Source organism: Engystomops pustulosus, chromosome 1, assembly GCF_040894005.1.
Source record: "Engystomops pustulosus chromosome 1, aEngPut4.maternal, whole genome shotgun sequence".
In the NCBI taxonomy this organism is placed as follows: Eukaryota; Metazoa; Chordata; class Amphibia; order Anura; family Leptodactylidae; genus Engystomops; species Engystomops pustulosus.
The window spans coordinates 33,359,234-33,387,046 of record NC_092411.1 but is presented as its reverse complement, the minus strand read 5'-3'; the positions used below and the strand labels follow the sequence as shown (position 1 = coordinate 33,387,046).

The window sequence follows — 27,813 nt, the reverse complement described above, 5'->3', positions numbered from 1 at the left end:
TATCATTGAATGCTATAATTCAGGCAAAATGGCTGTAAATTATATACAGATTAAAAAATACTTAAAAAGTCAAGTTAACTATATATGGAAACTTTCTTTTAATATTATGAAAAATTCCCATTGTCCCATCCGTATGCTTGCACTCTCCATCTCCATTATTCATGAGCTTAGGATACAACACAGGTGACATCTGTGATAAAGAAGTCACGGTGTTCAAGGTGTAAAGATACAATATACATGTATGTGTAGCCACTGAAAAGGATGTGGTATGAAGTGTGAGTAGTGCGGGGGAAAGGGTGTACTATAGTAATGAGGGATGAAAGCCTAGTGCTATGTTTTACCATGTAGCTGATGGAAGTTGTGGTGAGACATCTATAGAGAACGTGTACAGGTTTCTAATGTAATGCCTAGGTGTCCCTAACCAAACATTTCCCCTGAACACTACTTCATTACACTGGAGCTATTCTGAAGAAACGTGTGTGACAACCCATTTTGTAGCATTCTGACTCAAATAAAAAACTTCTACTCAAGTATCCTGCTCTCCCATATCATGGAAGTAGCCAACCAACATGGAACTGGATACATTCTTCATTTAGAACTCTAGTGCACACAGGTGACTTTTATGCTAAGCCTAAGGTACCGGGGGCCTAAGCCTAAAAATTACTGTGTGCACCAAACCTGTATTTTGACATCACATTGCGGCACATCTACTTACCCATCCCGTTACATCCGCCAAGGGTTCAGAGTTGCCGCAATTCACTTACAGCGTGCGCTCGATTTCTTGAATGTGTCGCTTACCCTTTCAGGTCCGCCGGAGTTCACCTTCTTCTTCCCGGTGTACATAAGTGCTGATCTTGCGACACAATTTGAATTGTAAACTCCGTGGTTTGCCCAAATCAGTCGGGTTGTCCGACGGCCAGGCCCCCCATTTGTGTCGCATGAAAGCCGGCGCCACAATCCGATCACAATCCGATCTGATCACGGTCCGCGGACCCTTAGTAAATGTCCCAAGTGCCCCAATGTGTATTGTCTCTTTACTGTGACATCACTGTGAGCATGACGCCACGAAAAAAAGCGGCCCCCAAAAAGTGTTGCATTCTGCCTAAGCAGTGCAGGGGGCGCCAGATTGATGAAGACAGTGCACCAGTTTTAATGAATCTGTTGCCCTCCGCACACTAAACGGGCAAACTTCACATGGTACAGACTGCACTAGTTTTCATAAATGTGGGTCACTGAGTATCATTGTTATATCGGCCCTTCAATATTTGTGTACTGATATGTCCTAAATAATTTAAATGAACAACTGCACCCCCTCAAGTTACACCCATGATACCTGTTACATTCTTTAGACTGCCTTACAGTGTCCATAGTCAACATCAATGTAAAAATCTAAAAGTGGAAATGCTGGGCCCCTTAGTATCTGTGTGCCTTTTCCTTAGTAGTTACACCATTGGGTTTCTTACATAATGACAGTGCTCTTATTCTCATAGGATATACAGAGACCTGTGACACAAGCTGTATCGAGTCTCCAGGTAAGTCAAGTATTGATTTATTGAACAACTAGAATTTAGAAGTCCATACGTATATACATTGTTAAATTTCCTCATAGAAGACCACCGGTGTACACAAGCTTTCCCTCTCGACACCCACCTCCTGACTGCATATTACACTCTCTTGTCAGGCTTAGAGGTTGTGGATCCTCTGAACCACTGCGGACGATGGCACAAGCCACTACCTGGGACCGGAGTCTAAGTGGCACCCGGTTTTCACCAGAGCCCGCCGCAAAGCGGGTTGGACTTGCTGCGGCGTGGTACCACCAGGTCGTTCCGCAGGCGTGACTTGTCCGCAGTGGCAGCCAAGGTCGGGGTACAGAATCGGCAGGCAATCTCGTAGTCGGGGTCAGGCAGGAGGTCAGGACGGGCAGCACAGGTTCGTAGTCAGAGTCGTAGCAACAGGTCAGGACAGGCGGCACAGGAGCGTAGTCAGAAACGGAGCAGGGGTCACAACGGGAAATCTCAAGAACAGCACACGGCATCAAAACAGCTTTCTCTAGGGCGCAAGGCACAAAGATCCGGCAGGGCTTGCAGGAAGAGGCAGGCTTAAATAGAATTGGACAATTTGGCCAGCGCCAATTAATGGCGCACTGGCCCTTTAAATTTCCTAGAAGAGTCGCGCGCGCGCCCAGAGGCACCGCGGGACGCACGGAGCGAGGCCGGGACTCGGGAGCGGGGAGAGGTGAGATGCGCTGGCGTGGCGCCTGCGGGGAGCGAGAGGCACGGGTGAGCCCGCGACCCGCGATGTGGGTCGCGGGTCCACCCGTGACATCTCTTATATACAGGATTTCTGTTAGATTTAGTTACATACTTTTACATTTCCCCTGCTTTCTCTTTCTCTTTGGTTTGCTCACAATCCCACTATGCATGAGCATTATGCAGGGACTGCCAATGCGCATGGCAGAGGAGTAGTTGCGAATAAGCCCTTTTACTACAAAGTACATATAGAGGTAATTGAGCAGCGGTAGATTCTGCCTGGATAGGCAAGAGTTAAGCATGTTAATGTTATCATCCAATGATGTTCCACTATTGTAACTGGAGTGTGATTGGAGGAGGAGACCACCTGACTAGCGATTAACTATACCCTTAGTCAGGGGAGGAGTTAGAACAGCGTTCTAAAAACTTTAAAAGAGAGCAGATCTCTCAGGCCCAGGTCTCACCACATGAGAAGCTCCTAGGCCTCAGCAACTACACACAGGACAAACAGGGCAAAGCTGCAGCTTCCAGCATTGGACACAGCTACATCCCAGCCTGCCCCTGCATCCAGGCTGGTGACCCAGCTCCTGAGGTTCCTCTCCAAGATCATTCCAGTACTGCACTTGACGTGTTGTTACCGTTGGTCTGAATAAAGAACTGTAAGTTACTTTTATGTACAACATTGCCTCTGTCTGGTCCCTGCTACGGCTGTATCACCATCAAGGGCGCCCCATCCATCTACCAGGGACACATACTACAGACTCTAAGGGCTGCCCCAGGGAGAACCAGTACCTCAGCCTCTCCCTCTACATCATTTCTTGCACACACCACCTACTGTAGACCTGCCAGGCTGTGGGACAGCCCTCCGGTCCCCATACCAAGCACCGTGACACTAGCGTACCTAGGTCGCAACCGCCAGCCACTCCGGTATTCTGGGCCCCGGCAGCCTCCAGGCCCCAAGAAAAGGCTAGGCCCCAGTGGGGGGGGGGGATGTTGCAAGTGGCGTCACGAACAGGATTTCTACTTCTGTGCCTTATTCTGTCACTATAGATTGTACTTTATAGAAAAACTACTGTGCTGCCTAACCCTGCTGCCATCCGGGTTTAGGCCCAAGTGACTTTGTGCTATTTTCAACATTGACTGTGTTATACTGCTGCCACATGCTGTCGAGCTCCACTCCAGCAGTCAGGAGCTTAATCCCTGCAACGGACTCTGCTGGAGATTGTGGCGCAGCAAGTATTTCCAGCCCATCAAAACCTGGTGGGAAATCCAGATGACTCATCAACCTCCACCCATGCACGGATGTCGCGAACCCCGCCTGTGGCGCAAGAGAAAATAGAGCCCGCCACAGCTCTTGGCGGGAAAGGCTTGGACTCCACCCTCTGGCGCGAAGTGGACTTCCTGCCCCGCCTCATCGAAGTGCCAGAACTTCTTTGGACTTTGATCAGAGAAGTCAGCACCATGTTCAGTCCTAGGCCTCTGCCCTCACTTGAGGCACCGGAGTTCTTAGAAGCCTTGGAGACTGTCATCGTGGTCTCCGCAAAGCCAGTCCGGAGGCCCTTCGCTGGGCACCGGCTGTATCGTTGAATGACCCGAGCCTCCGTCATGCGGACCTACCTGCAGTCGGTGACGGTGCGCCAAGCACCACCCGGGCGGTTCCTGGTGCCTCTCCCGGCTACCATGCTGGTACCGTGGGCCCATGTGGAGGCCCCACATGGGGAGGCTCCAACTCCTGCCAAGCCAGCTCCTGGGCCTATTACGACTGCCAAGCAAGCGCCTGGGCCCACCACAGGTGCTGACTATCATACGGTTCCTGCCGTGGTTCCTGATCCTCCGGCTGCTCCTGCTCCAGTTCCGACACCTGCCCAACCATCTGAAAGGGCAGAGCCTGCCCTGGAGAGACAGCCTGCAGCACCGGCACCCCCCTGCAACCTTGGGGCCGAGGTGAGGCCCTCTGTCGGCATCTCCATCGGCATCTCCAAGATGGCCCAGCGGTTCATGGCAGGCCGGTCCAAGGAAGGCGTTGGGTCAAGAAGAATCGGAATGGTCTGTCACTTCGACCGCCAGCGGGGTTTCGGCTTCGTCACCCAGGACTACACTGGATGGGAGGTCTTTATTCCCCACTGGTCCGTCAAGATGCCTGACTTGCCAGAAGTTGCTTCACAACTAGAAGCCAGTGGAGTACATCGAATTCTCCCTACAGGAAGGACCCTGCGGACCGTGGGCGGCTGGAGTCATCTGAATCCCGGATCCAGACGAGGACCGCTACCAGTCCTGTGAGGATATCTACGAGGATGATGAGTGGTCAGAGTCTCCGACTTCTTCCTCTTCATGGTCATCGTGAGCACAGGTCCCATTGCCATCCACGGGCCTGGCATGGTCCAAGGGAACACCCCCACCGCCTCTCCTGCAGGGATACAGGGAGAACTGCTGGATCCCACGGGTCCTCCGTGACGGAGGATGGACCGGCTGATGAGCCTTATCCGGAGGCTCCAACCAGAGCATTACCTTAACCTGCCACCTACCAGTGGGGTGATGACCCAGCCCTGGAAGAGTTGAAGCTGGAGGGAGCTGCCGCAGGTTCCTATTTATTTGTTCCTGGACCCTTCCATGGTCCCCGGCTCCTCGGATGCCAACACCTCAGATGCCAGGAGGGCGCTATGGAGCCTGTAGTTCCTGGAACTGCCAGCGGGTGTCCCCAGCCAGCTTCTATTCCTGCTGACTCTGCACAGGATCCCAGTCTGACCCCGGCTCCTGTTCTCGCTGGAACCAGCGAAGATACGGAGTAACCCCTGATGGGCTGTAGCCCTTACCAGGTACTGTAAATATATTGTATATATGACTTTGTCTGCTACTCCCAGTTGGGCTGAGCGCCCATATACCTTATAGAGCCAGAGACTTTCCTGGGACTCTTTCCCCTATTTATTTATCTCAGTCAAGAGATTCCTTGAACTGCTCACCAGTATTATATGCTACATTAACATCAACCTCTGCTGATGCAGAGACCTCTGTGAAGGACTCTGTCCCTCCACCTCTGGAGGAGACCCTTCACCTGCACTTTTCCCCACATCAAGGGCTGTGCCCAGAAGATGGACTTCTGAAGCCTTCTGAGAGAGTTTTGCCACAGAATGTTCTTTCACTGCTCTATAAAAAGACTCTAAGAGGTTACTTTTGGTTGGGTACCTCTTGGTGAGAGATTGGTGGCTGACCCCCTGCCTCTATAATGCACCCACATTTTGCTCAGTTGACAGACTATAAGAAGGAGCACAGCAGAGGAATAGGAAGGTTCTTTATTTCCATGTCTACGAACATTATAATAATCTGCCAAAACAAATGTAGTCTATATAGTTTGTATATCTTCTCGTAGATACCGACTGGAACGAAGGGATCTTCTGTCACTCAGTATTTAACACGTATGGACATCTACAATGGGTGAATTGTTCTTGGTTGCCATATAAATCATCGAAAATCCCTGGATACAAGTTATATCTGGTCAGGTGAGTTGAGTAAATGTTGGTCTAGAACAGGAGCATCCAAACGTTTTTGTGATGAGGTTTATCCTACGTGGCTTCTAGATGAGCTCTGTTGCTGAGAACGATACATTAATAACTATAGTGAATGTTCTATCTCTAAGGTCTGACCATGACTGTCAAGTGATTGATATTCAGGACACCTCAATGATACTCAGCAAGAACAGACTCTACATTGATGAGATGGCAACTATATGGGTGGCATATGACATTTCTGATCAACTGTGTGTGAAAACAAATAACTTCTCCATTGTACCACAAGGTAAGTCTATCAGACCTTGGAAAAGCAAATCATTCTGTTCATTAAGATATGCAATGTTGCAGCCAAGGCCACCAAAACCAACCACCAAATTTCACAGGAGCCATTTCAGGAACTTTCAAGGTCATCCAGAGGTCCTGAAACTGGAGATTGAAAACAGACAGAAGGGACACATCCTCCATTCCACAAAAAGCTTGAGTCTAGTACAGTGGTGGCGAACCTATGGCACAGGTGCCAGAGGCGGCACTGAGAGCTCTTTCTGTGGGCACCCGGGCCATCGCCCCAGCACACCAGACAAGACTCAAAGAATATTCCTGCAGTTTCAAACAACTTAAAAGATGCTGCTTTCAGTGATATTTTAATGTGATACTTACTTGGCTACTTGGGACTGTAGGAAGAGGGAGACTGTGTAGACAGAACCGAATTATCTTTGAAGGACCTCCTGCTGGCCCCACGATTCTTTGTGTACAGATGGACACTGGAAAGAAGCTAAAATTATGCAAATTTCCCCTCCTTCATTCTACTGTGCTAGTCTCATCAGGAGGCCAATATGATTGAATATTGTTAAAAAAACAGGGAGCAATGAGGGGGGTTTGGGTTTGCAGTTTGGGCACTCGGTCACTAAAAGGTTCGCCATCACTGGTCTAGTACATATGTAGGAAGTGATTCCAGACTTGTAGGAGTTATAATATTCATACAGCCCAGGGCACATAGCAGTCTTAATCAGTCCCTGACTGATTGTATTTTCCTGGTACTGTGACATCACTGTGTGTATTATCCCCGTACTGTGACATCACTGTGTGTATTATCCCTGTACTGTGACATCACTGTGTGTATTATTCCTGTACTGTGACATCACTGTGTGTATTATCCATGTACTGTGATATCACTGTGTGTATTATTGCTGTACTGTGACATCACTGTGTGTATTATCCATGTACTGTGACATCACTGTGTGTATTATCCATGTACTGTGACATCACTGTGTGTATTATTCCTGTACTGTGACATCACTGTGTGTATTTTCCATGTACTGTGACATCACTGTGTGTATTATCCATGTACCGTGACATCACTGTGTGTATTATTCTTGTACTGTGACATCACTGTGTGTATTATTCCTGTACTGTGACATCACTGTGTGTATTATCCATGTACCGTGACATCACTGTGTGTATTATTGCTGTACTGTGACATCACTGTGTGTATTATCCCTGTACTGTGACATCACTGTGTGTATTATTCCTGTACTGTGACATCACTGTGTGTATTTTCCATGTACTGTGACATCACTGTGTGTATTATTCCTGTACTGTGACATCACTGTGTGTATTTTCCATGTACTGTGACATCACTGTGTGCATTATTGCTGTACTGTGACATCACTGGGTGTATTATCAATGTACTGTGACATCACTGTGTGTATTATCCATGTACTGTGACATCACTGTGTGTATTTTCCATGTACTTTGAGATCACTGTGTGCATTATTGCTGTACTGTGACATCACTGGGTGTATTATCCATGTACTGTGACATCACTGTGTGTATTATCCATGTACTGTGACATCACTGTGTGTATTATTCCTGTACTGTGACATCACTATGTGTATTTTCCATGTACTGTGACATCACTGTGTGTATTATTCCTGTACTGTGACATCACTGTGTGTATTATCCATGTACTGTGACATCACTGTGTGTATTATCCATGTACCGTGACATCACTGTGTGTATTATTGCTGTACTGTGACATCACTGTGTGTATTATTCCTGTACTGTGACATCACTGTGTGTATTATCCATGTACTGTGACATCACTGTGTGTATTATTGCTGTACTGTGACATCACTGTGTGTATTATCCCTGTACTGTGACATCACTGTGTATATTATTCCTGTACTGTGACATCACTGTGTGTATTATCCCTGTACTGTGACATCACTGTGTATATTATTCCTGTACTGTGACATCACTATGTGCATTATTGCTGTACTGTGACATCACTGTGTGTATTATCCATGTACTGTGACATCACTGTGTGTATTATTCCTGTACTGTGACATCACTGTGGGTATTTTCCATGTACTGTGACATCACTGTGTGTATTATTCCTGTACTGTGACATCACTGTGTGTATTTTCCATGTACTGTGACATCACTGTGTGTATTATTCCTGTACTGTGACTTCACTGTGTGTATTATCCATGTACTGTGACATCACTGTGTATATTATTCCTGTACTGTGACATCACTGTGTGTATTATCCATGTACTGTGACATCACTGGGTGTATATTATTCCTGTAGTGTGACATCACTGGGTGTATTATCCATGTACTGTGACATCACTGTGTGTATTCTCCGTGTACTGTGACATCACTGTGTGTATTATTCCTGTACCGTGACATCACTGTGTGTATTATTGCTGTACTGTGACATCACTGTGTGTATTATCCATGTACTGTGACATCACTGGGTGTATTTTCCATGTACTGTGACATCACTGTGTGTATTATTCCTGTACTGTGACATCACTGTGTGTATTATCCATGTATTGTAACATCACTGTGTGTATTATTCCTGTACTGTGACATCACTGTGTGTATTATCCCTGTACTGTGACATCACTGTGTGTATTATCCATGTACCGTGATATCACTGTGTGTATTATTGCTGTACTGTGACATCACTGTGTGTATTATCCATGTACCGTGACATCACTGTGTGTATTATTGCTGTACTGTGACATCACTGTGTGTTATATTGCTGTACTGTGACATCACTGTGTGTATTATGCATGTACTGTGACATCACTGTGTGTATTATTCCTGTACTGTGACATCACTGTGTGTATTATTCCTGTACTGTGACATCACTGTGTGTTATATTGCTGTACTGTGACATCACTGTGTGTATTATCCATGTACTGTGACATCACTGTGTGTATTATTCCTGTACTGTGACATCACTGTGTGTATTATTCTTGTACTGTGACATCACTGTGTACAGTATGAGGATGACATAGATACAAATGTACAAAAAATGAGGCCTAAAGTTCCCCTTTGCAACTCTTAAATGTCAAGTCATTCCTCTGCCTTCTAACAATGGCAGAAGTTTGGATCTTTATGTAAAGACGAGATTTTGGTAGGAAGTGATATTCACATGTCCTTGACCTTTACCAGCATAATTTTATGAATGTTTTATTATTTGGTGTGTGGTCAGGGTGGATAGCATTTGTTTGTCTATAATATAATTGTTAGGAGCACAGTCCAAGAAAACTATAGATATATTTAATACATATCATTTTTATCCTAGTGAATTGTCAGTCTCCAGAAATCCAGCATGCAGTTCACGCAGAAAATTTCTTAATATTTCAGCTCGATAAGATTGGACAAGCGAGATATCGAGAAATAACATCATATCAGTGGCACCTTGTAAGTGACAATAATAAGTTACTGGCCTACAGATTCATGACATTTATACTTATTGGGTAACATAGACAGGGTTAGTGGGAGCGCAGTCACCTCCTATATCCTGCCAATTTTACTATAATTTACAATGGGAAGTGGTCTAGTTCGTAGTCATGGGGGCACATGTATCATAGTTCGGTGCATTTTAGAGACTTTTGGCGGCTAGTTTTTGCACCTTATGTATGATCCTGTCTTTTTACTTGTGATACATGTTCAGTTTTTCCTATCCTGGCAGGTGCAAATTTTGGCTCCTTTTTGAGACTTTTTGTTGCAAATCCACATGGACACAAGCCACGTAAGGGGACGTATACAGGAGTGGACACTATTGTTAATTTGGGATTTAACATGTTGCATTTTTAATGCATTTTGAAACCTATTACAACAGCTGAGGAGAGGTGATTTGCCTAATTACATTACTGTTAACATTTGAATTTACAAAACGCATAGTAAACGCAATGTTAACACATGCGTTAATGTGGCGTTTATATTGCATTTTGTAAACGCAAATGTTAACAGTAATGAAATAAGGCAAATCACCTCCGTTCAGCTGTTGTAATTAGTTTCAAAATCCATTATAAATGCAATTACACTGCTACATGTGACCTCACCCTTAGAAGTAACCAATTAAAAAAAAATATATATGCAAAAATGTAAAAATTTGGACCAAAGAGGTTACTGTGCAAAATGTTAAACAGTTAAAGCAAGTGAAATAATTCCAATTTACATGTTAAAATCGGGTCCATGAAAAAAAAAATCCTTTGCACCTGCCCTGGAGCAGTGCAGATAGCCTCAAAATTGGCGCAAAAATGTCACAAAAACGGCAAAATGTCGCACGGAACATCTGGAAAACAAAGATACATGAGGCACACTGCACAAGGTGCAGACCAAGGCGTACTTGAAAAAGAACAGAGTTAAAAGGCGCAAAAATGGCGCAAAAACGGCAAAAGTCGCTAAAATTAGATAATTTGGCTAGCTGAAACTATGATACATGTGCCCTAATGGCCTCTAACTCATCCAATCTAATTAATGTAGTTGTTCTTTTTGTGAAAGTTCCTATATGGAAGTTTTCATGGCAAAATATAAAACTAATAATAAAACCGAGGCAAACATTTTTTAAAAACTTTGCATAGATGAATTCCTTATGTGAGGAAATGATGTATTTCTGCACTGACAAGTACTCACCTCTCCCATGTCATACTTCCTGCATCAGTGGCTAATACAGAGCAGCAGGAGAGGACCTGGAAAAGGTGAGTATTTGTCAGTTGAAAATAAGAGGAAAAAGGAGTAGATCGGCACTCACTGGGTCCGTTTAAAATTCTTCAGTAATTTTATTGATCCGAGATAAGGACAATACACATAATGGCAGGTACAAAGATAAGGTGCTGTACACAGGTTACATCTATTTGTCAGTTGAACCCTGGCTCCTGCATTAATAGCCCCTAGGCGCATAGCCGTTGGGCTAAAGACTGCTCAAAGGTGGCTAACAGTCCGAATACAATAAAAGGTGTGTGGCCCCTTTAATTGGAGGTTGCTCTACCCTCTCTCATCTTCATTCATCAGAGGGATGTGCTGGGGGCGTGGCTAGTAATGTGGGCGGTACATGGGGTGGGCACATGCTTAAATACTCTGAACAGCAGAGACTCGCCCTCTTTTTTATCGGTTTTCCCTCCCTCCCAATTTTATATCTTATTTTGTGTATTTTTTGTCACAGTGGGCGGTTTTTCATGCCCTTACATAAGGCAGGCATACAGGGTGTTATCTGGTGTTATGTAAAGTGGAATGGTTAAAAGTGTGCATATATTCAAATAAAGATATGGTTAATTTATTAATGGTTTAAATAAAGCTGAGGCCGACCCCAAGTCAACCCACCATTGAGAATGGTTAAGCAATGGTTTTCTGTTTGATTATTTATATTTGGACTATGCGGTATTAAAGGGGCCAATTTGGCTCCGGGTCAGAAAGTGTTTATTATATGCAGGAAGGTGTGAACCACAATGCGAGATCGTGGGCCCCAGCTTGTGTCCCCAAGCTGTATGGTATAGTGATACTAATGATAAATCATGTTATATACTTCTGTGTATACATTTTTTTGGTCATCAGATTAATGTGACACAAGACATGAACAATGTATCACTACCAAGAACACTAGTACCAGAGACATACGTCCTGCAGCAAAGATGTCTAAATGAATTTTGTTTTCATTGCAAATGGGAAGCTGAGACAATAGTTCCACATGGTAAGTACTTTGTACCAGCCGGTATCCAGGGGCGTAACTATAGTGGTAGCAGCCATAGCAACCGCTATGGGGCCCACAGTGTCAGGGGGCCCCAGCATCTGACCTGACACACTAAAGAGTGGAGGATGTGTATCTTTATATCCATATTATGCTGCAATTTGTACATCATAATATATATATAACATATATGTCATATATATATGCTGCATCTGTGATGTGTATATGTTATATGTATATGTGTATACGGTGTATGGCGTCTGCATATACTGTATGTGTGTATATTTGCTGTCTGTAAATGTGTGTAAATGTCACTGTATGTGTGTGTATATGCTCTATATGAGCATATGTGCATAAGTGTACAAATATGTGATTGTAACTTGCATGTGTGAGTATACAAATAATTTTCAAGTGGGAAGGAGGGCCCCATGCCGAACCCTGCTATGGGGCCCTGCCACTCCTAGTAACACCACTGCCGGTATCTATATATAATGTACTATGGAATCCTTACTGCCAGTGATTTACATATACTATAGTGTCCTATACATATGAAATATTTGGTGTTTGGGGGATAAAATAAATATTGTGTCCTGTTCGCAGGATAGGGAATGATGGTGGGATCGGTAAAGAACCAAACATTAGGACCCAATTGAAATAAAAGAACAGAGCTCCTTGTGCCCTATGTCTGCTTTCTCCAGCAATGTAGATTTGTACTGTCAATCCCATAGTGTATGATTCAGCAACCTGCATGTCTAACCTCCATGGCACATACTTTCCTTTCCAGGTTTTCAAAGTGAGGGAATGTCTTGTGATTATTTTCCAAAATAAAAATAATAAATGTACTATAGTGCTTGTGGTGTTCCTAATATTACAGACTTACCTTTCAATATATCCCACCAGGGCCAGATTATAGGGAGGGCTCCAGGGGTACGTGCCCCAGGGCTCCCACCACTTTACTCATAAGGGGACCCTCCCCTTCAATATCTAATAGTTAAGTCAAAGCTGTGAGCTGACTGTCCCTGCGAGTGATGTGCAGCAGTGGTGCCATTGTGTTGCATGTGTACCCACCTCCCTGCCTACAAGTGAAGCATTAAAGGGGTATTCTCGTCTGGGCACTCACATTCAGTTTCATTAATATGCCATATATAAACATTTCTTCAATTAGATGTTATTTAAAAAAATGTTCCCGTGTGAAGATAATTTCTCATAAATGTAGTGATATGGCCCCTTAGAAACAAGACTGTGTCCTTGGATACGGCCACCTCTGCTGGAGAGATTGCACAAAGAAACAAAAAGTTTTTATATATGAAATGTCCTGTAGTAATGAACGCTGAAGCCAGGTGGTCGACAGGGCTCAATAGCGCATGTCTGTCCACCGCTTCTAGAGTGTGAGGTGGTCGTAACCGAGGAAGCTATCTCGTTTCTAAGGGACCATATAACTACATTTATGAGAAATTATCATCACACAGGAACATTTTTTTTTTAAAACATCTAATTGAAGAAATGATTATATTTGGCAGATTAATGAAACTGAATGTGAGTGCCCAGATGAGAATACCCCTTTAACTCTGTCAGTGAGAGGGTGCACTGTGCATGCGCTTGCCCAGCCTTAATCTCATTCTGCATGCAGCATGCTTTTTAGGAGCTGCACTGCATGCAGGGTGACACCTGATCCCACCCCCTAACACTGGTTGCCAGCCAAGTCCTAGCCAATCAGTGTTAGGTTTACTTTCTCACAGATCACATGGCCTTATCTGTGAGAGAAGGAGACTGGCATGACCACTGAGACTAGTGGACAGTACTACTGCCACGGCCACTGTGCCAGCTAGGCCAACATGCAAGTAGGAGAAAGTTTAGAATATTAATAGTAACAATAATTCTTAATTTACATAGATTACACAGCGCTGCACAGAACTTGCTAAATTGGTCCCTGTCGCCAATGGGGCTCACAATCTAATCAACCTACCAGTATGTTTTAGAGTGTGGGAGGAAACATACAAACTCTTTGCAGATGTTGACCTGGATGGGACAGCAAGGCTGTAGTGCTAACCACTGAGCCGCCATGCTGCCCAATATTAATTATAATCTACAATAGCACTGTCTGGGTTAGCACTGATTTGGCAAGCTGCGAGCAGCGCTGTGTAATCTGTGTTTGCTACATAAATAAAGGAATTATTTTTAAATGTTTTATTATTAATTATTATTATTATTCATTGGAGGCCCCAACTAGATTTTGTGCCCAGGGGCCTCCACCTGCCATAATTCAGTCCTGAATACCACCCACCTTTGAAGAAGGAGACAATTTCTGCTGGTGATCCTTCTCTGTTGTATCATCACAATGACCCTGCCATCCTCAGCCTCACACAGGCTCAATGTGACACAGGGAGTCCAGGATACAGGGTAACTTTCATGTCATGGTTATGACCTCTCTTAGATGTTGTTGTTGTTGTAGGTTGTTGAAAATGTGCACTTTACTCTTTATACTCTTTTATGTTTGTTTTATTGTTTCATATTAGAATTACTGGGAGCCCCAGATATTATTGTCACCACCGGGAGGTTATCACCAGGAAAACAAAGACTTACCATCAGGTGGAAGGTAGGAAGAGTTCATTGTATGGCCTCTACATATACAAATGCAGCCTCTAAAAGCAAAAGGCAGCAGCGTGGAAAAGACAAATTCAATATTGTCTGTGTGTTTCATGGGGGCAGAAGAGGAGATGCCAAAGACCCTAATCTGGGGGCACATAATAAAAACTATTGGCCCTTCCAGGCAATTCTATGTAAGTAGGAACCGGTCACCTGGGCTCTTTTTTTTTATCAGGGAACAGGTTGCTGTAGACATAGTACTGGACATGCCAAATATGGTTTACAAACATGTCTGTGTTAAATGGTGTTTAAAATAAAGTATGTGAAACTTTATCGGGCCCCCAACTAGTGAGTCCCATAGAGGGAAATGTTAAATGACAACTTCCACTTGCTCTGTAATATATTCACTGCTCTGCTGGCTCCTGCCCAGTAATGATGTGTCAGCTCACTGCAGACAATGGCATCTCACTGCAAGCGGAGGATGTCGGAGGGGTGGGGGGGTGGGGGGGAAACAGCAGAGCAGTGAATATTCCTCTACAGGTCTCACTAGTTGGGAGCAACCTGTCCCTTGATAAAAAAAAGAGCCCTCTGGTGAGGGCTTGCCAAATCAGTCTTTAAAATTATTATAATTGCATCTATACCTGGTCTAGAAGTTGATTTACTAGGGTTGTAGTAGCAGAGAGAATGTCTTCTAAAGGAATCTTTAATATTTGCAATATTCGTATAAAAATATATACTGAAATCTTAGTAAGGACCCCCGTTGTCTGTTGGCCCTTTGTTGCTTTTGGTCCCATTGTACTGAAAGTGATGACGTCAAGTGGTCAATATATGTGTCACCATCACTTTCATTCCAACAGAACCGGAAGCACTGGAGATCCAAGGAGGTACCTCTAGAACCCGAGTGGTCTTCCAAAAAGATTGCTGCAGTAGTTACATGCCGTTTTTTCAGCCAGTGATTGGCTTCCACAGGTCCAAAAACATTGGGGCACGGAAACTGAAATATGTCCAAACCACTCTAGAACCTCCGCTGGCTTTTCTCTCTCTGATAGGTTGTATAAGGTGACGTGGTAGGAAAGACGTTGATTATCGTGGACGTTTTTGGATCCGTTTTTAGATACTTTTTTCTTTTCCTTAATACAGTATACCAGCGATGACTACGTAGATGAATACATTGTCACAATTCATAGGATCCCAGACACTTGTGGTTTGGATATTTCCTTCAGTACAAGACACAATACGGTCCATATGAATCTTTCAGTGTCTTTCTTCGATGTCTCAGTAACTGCCTTTAATAAGGCGAGCAGATCCATGTCAGCGAGTGTTGTGGTCCCTCCTTTGGCTACACCAGGTACCTCCCCAATTTACATCTGACCTCTGATTAAAAATCTATGTAAAATAAAACTTACCAATAACTACACATAACATGTTCTGCTGAATAACCCAAACATCCATTAACATGAAGTAGGATTCTAGGAGGACACTGTCCTGTATATTTCAGCACATATTTTTGGCGGAGGTAACCTATGTCTCCCCCAGAGTTTTACAACTACATGGAAGATATCCTTATCCTAGTAAATAGAAATGGGGGCACATAAATCACAACACAACCAGTGGTTAATAATAGTAATAGGAATAATATTTGTGGCTGCAGATACGGTTCCTTGTACTATAAATACAGGCGGTCCCCTACTTAAGAACACCTGACTTACAGACAACCCCTAGTTAAAGACAGACCCCTCGGACCTCTGGTGAAGCTCTCTGGATGTTACTATAGTCCCAGGCTGCAATGATCAGCTGTAAGGTGTCTGTAATAAAGTTTTATTGATAATCCTTGGTCCCATTACAGCAAAAAATTGTGCAACTCCAATTGTCACTGGGACAAAAAAAATGTATTTGTCTGGAACTACAATTATAAAATATACAGTTCCGACTTACATACAAATTCAACTTAAGAACAAACCTACAGAACCTATCTTGTACGTAACCCAGGATCCAAGGAAATGCTGGTAGTTGTAGTTCTCTCCTCTTGCAGACCTCCATGATATCAAAATACTGGGAGTCGTAGGTCCTCCTGTAATACCCCCCTCTTTATATTACCACTGATAACCATTTATAACAATCAAGACATGCTTTACAGTGTTCACTATCTCTGTTTGCTGTCATTCATTGCTTACTTACAGTTGATAAAAAATTATTAAGGTCTCAAATTGGGGTTTTTATTGTAAAAATGAGGCAAAACCATGACACTCATGTGGTAAAACCCAAGGTAACAAGAGCCGTGTCTGAAGCATGTCCCTCTGTGTCCATCACCAGCAAAAGGACTTCACTATCTACTAAAAGAATAAAAACAGGAAATGACAACAAGCAGAGATCTTAAAATCCCTGGGGAATTCAAATTGAAAAACTGTATTAATGTTTTTTTCCCTTATTGAACCTGGACATGTATATCTTTGCAGAGTTCCAAGGGAAGGTAACGGCTACCTATGTAAACGACACAATATTCCTCACTTGGAGCCCAATGTTTGTATGTGATTTTGTACAGATATCCTGGGGCACAAGCTACTCACAAATGCAATCAAAAATCATCATGGACAACATAGAATATTATTCCATTCCAGGTAAACACTTAATATTGTGGATTCAATGAATGATGACTTTAGCCAAATTTTATGTGCGCAGGATTGAGAACCTCATTCCTGTGATAGGGGAGGTCTTATAATTCAGACCCCCATCATTTAGCTGGTTACCTTTTTGTGGATAGACAATAACTTTATAACATTTTAGCTATACATTTTAATAATATTGTCCAGTATACTGTGTCAATTCCTTGGGGTTTTCTAGATCTCGATTTGCTGTCATTCAACAGGAAGCTTCATTGTTAACTTCCTGTGGATTAAAAAATGCTCCATGGCCATGTCATGTCAAGCCATGTCAAGCCATGCACCTGTGTGACATCACATAACCAGGGATATAACAAGCCATGCACCTGTGTGACATCACATGACCAGGGATATAACGAGCCGTGCACCTGTGTGACATCACATGACCAGGGATATAACGAGCCGTGCACCTGTGTGACATCACATGACCAGGGATATAACGAGCCGTGAACCTGTGTGACAACACATGACCAGAGATATTACGAGTCGTGCACCTGTGTGACATCACATGACCAGGGATATAACAAGCCGTGCACCTGTGTGACATCACATGACCAGGGATATAATGAGCCGTGCACCTGTGTAACATCACCTGACCCGGGATATAACGAGCCGTGCACCTGTTTAACTTCACATGACAAGGGATATAACAAGCCGTACACCTGTGTGACATCACATGACTAGGGATATAACGAGCCGTACACCTGTGTTACATCACATGACCAGGGATATAACGAGCCGTGCACATGGGTGACATCACATGACCAGGGATATAACGAGCCGGGCACCTGTGTAACATCACATGACCAGGGATATAACGAGCCGTGCACATGGGTGACATCACATGACCAGGGATAGAATGTATCCATTAGACGAAAACAAGCAGAAGAAGCTTCCTGTTGAAAGACAACAAGCAGAGATCTAGAAAACCTGAGGAATGGATGCAGAAGATTGTATGACTATGGATTACACAAAAAGTATCAAATCTGAATAAATCACAAAAAATAATCTTGGAGAAACAGGGCCATAAAATTTACATGGGTAACGCTGCAAAAAGATGTGTTTTGTAATGGCCAAGTCAATGTAAATTTATGGGTAGTTCCCCGACCTTTCACCAACTCCCACTTTACTGATTCCAGCTCAGTTGTTTTTTTTTTTTTTTTACTGCCACTGTTCCCCAGTGAAGTCTGTGGTAGAGGGATGTTTTTTACTCTAGGTCTTAAAGAAAAACAACCACTTTGTTTAACACAAAACAAACTAAAAACACTTAGGCTGCTAATTATGCACACCCCCTGCGTGACATCACCACCAGGAGGTGCAGGAGCATGCATAATTAGCAGCCCGAAGCGCCGGACATCCTGTCCCTGTGCTCCTGGCTGCTAATTATAAGTCTCTTTCTAGTTGTCAGGATTAAACAACAACACTGTTGGGATCAAGATGAAGAGGAGAGCAGGAGAGTATTTTTATTTTTTTTGTTAAACAAAGTGGTTGTTTTCTTTTAAACCCAGTAGGTCCATACACCCTGTATACAAGTGCTTCCAGCCACCCAGGTCAACACCTTCAAAGAGTTTGTATGTTCTCTGTGTTTGCGTGGGTTTCCACTGGGTCCTCCGGTTTCCTCCAACACTTCAAAACATACTGGTAGGTTGATTAGATTGTAAGCCCCATGGGGACAGGGACCAATTTGTCATGCTTTGTGCAGTGCTGTGTAATCTGTGTGTGCTATATAAAAAAAAGAATTATTATTATTATATTCTTAAACATAAAAAAAATAAATTTATATTTTATTTGGTGTCTATAACAGCACGGGTGTCCTCATAGCAGCCTTTTGTATTTGCAGGGCCCTTTGAATCCATGAAACGTTACACAATTATCATCTCCTTGTATGATCTCTGTAAGTGTCAGGATTCTACCAAGGAAACAACCTATGGACTGACGTACATATATACTGTAGAAGGAGGTATGTATGGTGTGGGGGAAAGGGGGGTGGAACCATATGATACAAAATATTGTATCATCAAAATAGATGGAGAAAATTGCATTGTGGCCGGTACCAAAGACACTTCTGTGAATGTAGAAATAAAATGTTCTATTAAGGACTTTAAACACTTATTTTTGTACATAGTTTGTATTTGACATCATAAAATGTTGATCCCAACTATGCACAATGTGAGTCTCATACTAGGGGCTTATGTACACGACTGTCTCACCCAGGCTGGAAAATGGGTGGAGCATACGGCTAGGTGCAGAAGAGGGAGATTAGTGCTCCTCACCCATCCCCTCTCCATAGAAAGGCAAGCAGCCAAAATCCGCTAATAGGTAGGACAATTACAGTCGTACGTATGAGGCCTCAGGCTCAGGTCCTATCTCCCCTCTCACAGCACAAAGACAGTGAGTTAAAGATACTGCACCTTTTCCTCTATATTCCTTCTCCAAATAGATAATTTTGTGACCTAAGCAGTTTGTAAGCACTTACAGACCTCCTGCATCCAGGGAAAGTTGGGCCACGGTCACACAATGTTCTACAGCAATGGTGGCAAAATTTTGGCATATGTGCCAGAGGTGGCACTCAGAGCCCTCGGTGGGCACCATGGCTGTCACTGGAGCAGATTTCACCAGACAGGACGCAAGGTCTTGTCCTGCCATCGCAGGGTGCCCAGGATATACCACATTCAGCGCTATATAAAAGCGGCACATCCACACAAGCCTGAAACCGCAGGAGGAGCAAGTAGGCGTGGACAGAGCCGGATTAAATTGGAGCTGCTCCAAGCCCCACAATTTTATCGTTTCAGGTTATCTACAATGATAATCAAAATTTCTCCTCCTACTTTCTACGTGTCTTCAGAGCGCTGATACGATTGAAAGTCGTGACAGAGCAGGAAACAATAAGTTACTGCTTACATTGCAGTGTATACACACATTAAGAGGGTTTTGAATATAGTTTGGGCACTCGATCTCTAAAAAGTTCTCCATCGCTGTGCTAGAGTGTGTAGCGGAGAAGAGTGCACAGTGTTATAGACTCCAGGTTGAGGGTTTGTCACAGGTTATCCCCTCACACATGGGAATCTCTACATCTCAATATTTTTGTAAATTATTATTCATTTACTTCCCTTTTTGAAGTTCCCAGAACAGGTCCACATAATGTCACCATAAAGAATGTCACCAAGACGTCGGCTGTCATCGAGTGGGAAGAGATCCCGGAGGACGACTGTCTGGGATTTTTGCTGGGCTACAGAATTTCCTACGCGGACACTTTAGGAGACCCCAGAACAGGTATATGATAATAATTGTAACAATCTTATGGTCTCTTTGTGTTTGCGTGGGTTTCCTCCAAGTCCTCCAGTTTCCTCCCACACTCCAAAAACATACTGGTAGGATGATTAGATTGTGAGCCCCATGGGGACAGGGACTGACTTGGCAAGCTCTGTGTAATCTGTGTGCACAATATAAGTAAAATATTATCATCTTCTAAAATTTTCCAGTTCTGCATAAATGAAAGGTTTGCTATATGAGGCACATTGGTTTCTGAATACGTGCGGAAAAAAAAAGATTGCAAAGATTAATTCCTGAAAATATCTGACTCTGCAGCCACTCAGGAAATGGTTTGAAAAAAAAACCCTAATGTGGTTACACTTTAGTTTACCTGGTTTATCAGCTGCCATCTAGAACCGCTGTACAGATAGTACAAGGCTGCAGTGTGTGTGATGACTGCATGACCTTGAGTGTAAGATTGTTATATCTCACTGATCTCTTCTGTCACTTTTGTTGCCTCTTGTACGAACATTTAAGGTTATTTTGCAAAATATCTATGGGTATAATTATTTTGGTTGATGATGTGGCTAAAGTTCAGCTTGATGAACTTCTTTTATTTGGCCCCTTCTCATAGATGCCTGGATTCTCTGAAACATATCCCCATCTTTCTATAGGGCCGCCTACGATTCTCCAGCTCTATGCTTCACCTTTAATATATATTATGTATACACTGCTGCACTCATTCACTGCTGTCAATTGGGAAGGGCTTGTTTGCTATAGCACGCGGACCAGCCGTTGCTAGCCAAGAAGGCATTTTCATGTCAATCTTGTTCCATGTCAGGGGTTTCGGTAATGTTTGATTTATACTTGACCCATTCCATAACAATGTAAAATAATGCCCTGAGTTCTGAAAGGCGTAATAAGTTGTAGCAATGTACAGGTAATCTGCGCAGTTCAGAGAAAGTGACGGCATCCCCCTTAGTATTGTACAGCCACAGTCACTGCCTCCAGATCTAACAGAATGGGGCTCATTTACTAAGGGTCGCACTACTCACTTTTGTCAGACTGTGCGCTTTTTTGGGGGATTACATGGCTACCACAGGTATTTAACATGTGTCTGCACTTGATTTTGGCGCACATGATCCTTTTTTGGTGCAGCTGCGCTGGCTTCCATGCGTCATAATTTAGATGGAATGCTGTCGGATGATTGGACTAAGCGTGGGATTCAACTTTCAAATTGTGTCGCAAGCCCAAGCACTTAGATCACCACTAAAATGATGGTGAACTCCGGCGGACCTCAGCGCATGCAGGCTATTAGTTAATCGCGGCATAGTGCATTATTGTCGGACAATATAAGTATGAGTGGAGCAGCAGGACGAGTTACCGCTGGCACTTCCCAATAAGTACATTAAAGTTTCAGGCATACCTGAACGATGTGCTTGGTAATTTCTGAATGCTCCCATAAGGAGTGTATAGCAGAATTAGAAAGAGAAGAAAGAAAAGTGATACAAGCGCCACATGTGTGAGAGCAGTTTCTGACTTGGTAAAGAAATATGATTGGTAATCTGCTCACCTTTTCTGGTTGTACAAGAGGTACAACTCGTATAGTAGCTTAGGTATGGTAGTGGTCTCAGCAGCCGTCCTGGGTTTGTTCTGGCAATAACAGAGTAGTAAAAGTATGGCGATCTTCCAGGCTATCAGCGGCGCCAATCACGCAGAATAATTCCTTTTCATAAACGAATATCTTTATTCATAGGCTGAACAATACCGGTTTCGGTAACTGAGTTTCCTCAGTTATATACAGCAGGAGAAGATCGCCATACATAAGATTAAAGCGAGCACATACTTGAACAGCTCCTCCTCTTAGTGAGGACAGGGCTCCCTTATACTGGATTACTGGGGTGCGTCTGAGGGGATCTAAGCAGTCATCTGAGTTTTACTGATTAGCTTCACAGCCTAAGGATGTGGTGGTGGGGGGGGGGGAAGATGACTTGCAAAGTTTGTACAACCCCTTTAAGCTACCATACACTTTAGCTGAGCACTAATTCCATCAACAGCAATCACATTCATATCGCTCTTATACATGCACACTCGGCTTGGTCAAGCAATTCCTGTAAAGTGAAAGGGTGAGAAAGAAAAAGTCACTGCCAAGCTCCTTAGGACGAAAGTTTTGGACAATCTGTATGTCTCCTACAATCCGCCATCAGGGGAGTGTCCGGGGGTCTACTTCACATTCTAAGGTCTAAATTCCCAGTTTGGCAAACACATATCTAAGTATCTGACCAGCTTCATGCTTCAGTGGGATGGAATAAACCACAATTTATGACCCTGGGCACCGCCTTTGCAGTCATCAGTCGTCCACAGTCTTGATCCATCACCAGGAGACCAGTAGAACATAAGCAGCTGCTGTTACATTTGGCAGATATATTATAAATAAATAAGTAAACTATTGAGTAAAAAGATCATCTGTTTAAGTGAAACTGAAAATTGCATTCACTTTTTTGCTTCTTTATTATATTTTCTAGATATTTTCCTGAATGCTTCAAATCAGAGACATTACAAGGTTGAGGGGCTGCTCAGTGGGCACATGTATGAAGTAACTGTGTCAGGAGTGACAGTGGCGGGGACAGGAGCGCCCAGTGCTCACCAGGTGATCCAAACTCCCCGCTATGGTACGAGACATTGCACAATAATCTCTAACTTTTGTAACATTTGCCATTTTGGGCTGGAGCCGTCCATATAGATTAGGCAGAACTACTGGATATCTTCAGTTACACGACAGATACATCTACCGGGACACTTCTTTGAGAAGACCAAAATAACACGGAAAAGTGATCTTCTCTAAGAAGGTGGTCAGCTTGTATAATAGATGGACTGAAAAGGAATCTGGGAGCGGATTTAACTGTGCATAAATGCAATGATGGGCCTGGTGACACAAAGTTGAATGGGTTATGATGCTACAATTACTACAATACTGTCCCCAACTTTGCCATTCAGCTCTATTGCAGTTACGCATTGCAGTAATTATTTTGGCTTCACAAGTAATTTTAAGGGATAAATCCACCAGGAAAAACACATCTTACATGAATTAATATGTATATTTTATGCTATGGACAAATTGGCATTAAAATTCACATCTTGCATGGAGATTTTAGACTCATAATTGCCATAAAGAGCACAATGCACAGTATTTACACAGTAAACCTGCATTTGTGTGTAAGTAGCGGATGTTGCACCATTAGAATAATTTTTTTTAATCAAATCAGTAGTATACGAGACACCACCTTATAATATCCACATACTGTTACACATAAATGGACTGGAGACACAGACTGAAACAGTGGTTCCTAAACTAAACCCCCTTACCAGCTTTCCATTCCTACCCTAGGCTGAAGTTTGGCAGCTAGCCTACGTTCCCTAATTGCAGCAAAGTGTAAACACATAGACAAGACAATCAGAGGAATAGTCACCAAATAAGGGTCAAAAACAGGAGAGCAATGAGATACAAAATCACTAGGCAAACAGATAGTCAGAGAATCAAACACAAGGGTCAAATGTAATAGAATAACACAGGTAGTCAAGTACAAGACTACAGCAAGCAAAGAGTACTGCTACACAGGATCTTATATGAGAATACATAGCCCCATTTCGGAAGGGGATTGGATGAGTACAATGAAAGTGGAGAGATTCTGTCAATCACAGCCGGTTAACTAGTAGTGGACTAGAGCAGAGTCTGTAGGAGACAGACGGGCATAGTGCAAATCAATTAAGGTTGCCAGGAAGATGGATACACTAGTGTTTAGACAGGGAAGAGGCAGAATGATACAAACTGACACCATCAGCGCATCCTCAGCCGTACTCTACAGACAGACAGAGGAGGATGCAGGCACAGATGTAACGTATAATTGGCCAATGTTTGCTTTTATTTTCCATTCTCTGCAGATAAAGCTGAATTACAAGTCATTCTGATTGTTATTTCTATTGGACTGATCATTAGTGTTATCATCGTGGTCAGATGCTGCATCTATACACTGCGCAGGTATCTACTGTATGTCATAGACTTTGGGAGGGGGGGGGGGGGGAGGGTTAAGAATGTGTCTCAGGTCCCTCCAGTCTACAGCTGGAAAAAAGCTAGACTTTTGTTGCAACTCTGTGATAAATTCAGTGCAGTATAAGACCGCCGGTTGCTACTTTCTCTTTCTAGTTGGTCTCATTCTAATTTTTGATGCATTGACTATTACACTTTGGCCACAACCCTTTAGACAGACGAATTGAAAAAGTGAAAAAAAAAGGTATACCGTATTTTCCGGACTATAAGGCGCACATAAAAGCCTTGGATTTCCTTAGAATTTCAAAGTGCGCCTTACAGTCCGGTGCGCCCTATGTATGGCGCAGGGCAGCGGACCATACTTACATAGGTCCCCGCTACCGGAGACAGCAGATCTCCAGCGGGAACTGCAGTCTGCAGTTCCCGCTGGAGATCTGCTGTCTCCGGTAGCGGGGACCTATGTAAGTATGGTCCGCTGCCATCCTCCACCTCCCCCTCACCTTCCCCGCTCACCTTCCCCGCGTTCCGCGTCGCATCTCGTCCCATCGGGTCTCCGCCACGCCCCCGACCCGCGCCTTATAGTCCGATGCGCCTTATATATGGAATTATTACATATATAAGGCGCGTCGGACTAATGCGCCTTATATTCCGGTGCTCCTAATGGCCCGGAAAATACGGTAAGAGTTTTGATAAATGTGGCGCAAGGCATTTTAGACAGTTTTTTTTTGCACAAAGCCACCAGAGTTCTTATGGTAATGTTATAATCTCCTATTCATGAATGCAATCATAAGGTCCTGGCAGGAATGTCTGGCTGATGAGGTCAAATACAGGAGGCTTCACTTTACATATCAAGAAAGCGGAGCAGAACTATTAATAGATGTATATTGGTAAATTATCTAATATCCTGCCCCCACCACACATTACAAAAAACATGAGGTAAAGTGACCAACCCCTTTAAGCCTGTGTACACGCAAAATATAAAACCAGGAACTTTAGTTCATCTCCTTCAAACTGTATTGGCAAGAAAAACATGATTCCATGGAGAATGGAGGAGGATCTTAAGCAATAAAGCATTTTATTCAGAAATTTCAATAGGTTTTATAATTTGCTTATAAATAAGGGCTTGAATTACCTGAGATTAAGACGATGTTTAATGTCATCCATTGCGGTATAATGTGATATTTGCTCTGCTGATAGAATTCTAAGTAAATTTTGATGAAAAAAAAAAGTTAACCACAAGGATTCCTAGTCTTAAAACCAACCACAATGCAGCTCTTTATTATGGTCTATGGTAAATTGTCCTTATACAGAGGTCATATGAGCAGAAGTGGACCATAACATCAGGGTCCATGACCTACGGTTAAGTGGCTCTTCCAGGACCTTCATAGGTCCTTCAAAGGTCCCTAAACTGACCGTATAAGATCGGTTCTGGTACTGTACTGTATATAGGCAGTAAATATCAAACGATCAAAACAATATGTTACAGCTCAGGTCAGTCTTAATCCACCTACAATTAGAACTCTATATCGTGATGGGTTAGAGCTAATTTGGAGGTATGAGGAGGACTTCTATAACATTAGGCACATAGAGGTGGGGGTATTTTGATTGCAGTTACCCCAGTTATAGGTCTTCAAAATGTTTCCAAAATGTACCAAATGTACGACTTATTCGCCAATCCACTCCCCTGGTCTTGCTTCATGCCAAACCTGATGTGGTTGGACTTCAGAAAAAGTTACAAATTTAGGTGCAAATTCACTCCATTCTTAGTGGCACAGGAAAAATAAGGACTGGATGTGCCAAATTTGAGGCTTTAATTAAAAAGGTGGAAATCTCCTCCAGATATGAACATCTCATGTGCTTAAAAGCGACATTTATCAAGCTGTCTAAGCCACTAATAAATCTTATGTGCAAATGAGACCCTAAAAACACTGAGCAGTAAGATGATGATGAAAGATGAATCTGCCCTGTGGGTCTATTGTGATGGGTGGATTTTGTATGATGGGTGACCATATGGGAACTAATAACAACCAGCCTTATGGCTACTATAGCTCACATAATTTTATTACAGTTTCCCTGAGGACATTAGTATTGAGCGGCTACTACTGGAGCGCGGCGATAGCTTCACTGGCAACAGCGATAGCCGTGGTCCTAGTAGGGGGACAACCAGCAATGAGTACAGTATTCATCAGTCAGTTGGGGTAGCAGACATAATGCTTTGTCTTTGTTCCAATCAAAATATTGCAGTGATATAAAGCTCGGTTATACCCCCCCAGACAGTAGCGGGTACTTTGCAGATAAACAAGAATTATTACATTGCACATTGCCATTTTGCTCTCAAGAATAACAAGTATGTAATGGTAAAATCATGATATAATAAACCCTAAATCTGCTTTAGTTTCATTACTGAGAATATTGTCATATTTACACAGAGCAAAGATCATGTACTACCCCGAAATACCAGATCCCAAACATAGCCACATTGGTGAATTCAATATAGCGTCCGGCACAAAGGTAAGTAACCAGAGCTCTCACTTCTCCATAGCACTAGCTGGGATCACTTACCTCCACCTTGTTTACTTTATAGACGATGCTCATGCAGATATCTCCATCGGATGAAGACGAATCTTCTAAGCAGCTTGGTGTAGAGGTGACTCCACAGACAGAATCTCTACTAGGAGGATTCAGCATCCAGGAAACAGACACTGGGATCGTGCAGAAACCGTCTAACCATGGGGGGCCATCACATGCCCTACGTGCAGGAGATTACACTAACATGACTTCAGCACTCAGAGTATTTCATAGGGGCCCCGAAACCACTAACTACTTACAACACCAGCCTATAGTAGTGCAGAGGTAGTAAGCCTTGCTTCTAGCATTGGAGATAGCCCATCATGCTACAATATCATTATTGAATACATTACGGGTTATCCTCCACAACTGCCATGCAGGTATATACAACCTGTATGCACATTCCCCGTGCAGAATGGAGGTTTATAAACATCATGACAGTCACCAACTTCAAACTATATCTCACGAACCCTGGCACCTAGAAACACAATGCCGATGTCATATTAAAAAGAGAACCTCCCATTTATTATAATATAATTAAGACCAATTAGTTTACACAGCTGGACTCCATTGAAGGAGTAGAACTATCTCAAGGAGGATCAGAAGGAAACGGACAGCATGCGAGTTGAATACGAGTGTCACAGAAGAGTCTGAATACTTGTGACTATGTGATATTTTCCTCTTTAACAAGATGGGGGCAGAGTACATTAATGAGCAAAAAAAAAAAATCTTTGATCTTACTTATTGGCTGCAATGAAACAAAGAGTGAAAAATTTAAAGGGGTCCCAATACTTTCTGCACCAACTGTATATGCATCTCCATTTCTTCTCTCCTGGTTAAGGAGATATATATATAGATAGATCTTTTATTATTATAAAATATAACAGTTTGTGTCTATTAAATAAATTTCTTTTATTAAAAACATTGCTGGCTTTACGTTATGATTATCAATATCTGC

The 27,813-nt window shown here is 43.1% G+C and overlaps 1 protein-coding gene across 1 annotated transcript; it reads left to right on the top strand.

Moving 5' to 3' along the window:
- The first annotated feature begins 332 nt into the window (after positions 1–332).
- LOC140120221 (leukemia inhibitory factor receptor-like) lies at positions 333–27,534 on the top strand. The gene is made up of 15 exons (XM_072139597.1): positions 333–363; positions 1,491–1,532; positions 5,617–5,746; positions 5,884–6,041; positions 9,354–9,472; positions 11,609–11,744; positions 14,258–14,337; positions 15,468–15,675; positions 16,784–16,945; positions 18,828–18,947; positions 20,108–20,260; positions 22,765–22,911; positions 24,182–24,278; positions 26,717–26,798; positions 26,872–27,534. Exons 1-15 carry the CDS (start codon positions 333–335, stop codon positions 27,142–27,144), a joined length of 1,938 nt encoding a protein of 645 aa, XP_071995698.1. The 3' UTR covers positions 27,145–27,534.
- The last annotated feature ends 279 nt before the right edge of the window (positions 27,535–27,813 follow it).

What these genes read in the sequence shown, in the direction of transcription:
- LOC140120221 (XM_072139597.1), top strand. Translation starts at nt 333, where the DNA reads ATGTTTTACCATGTAGCTGATGGAAGTTGTG. An exon ending in CATCATATCAGTGGCACCTT is followed by an intron (nt 9,473 to 11,608) that starts GTAAGTGACAAT and finishes TTTGGTCATCAG; the next exon opens with ATTAATGTGACACAAGACAT. An exon ending in GACTTACCATCAGGTGGAAG is followed by an intron (nt 14,338 to 15,467) that starts GTAGGAAGAGTT and finishes TCCTTAATACAG; the next exon opens with TATACCAGCGATGACTACGT.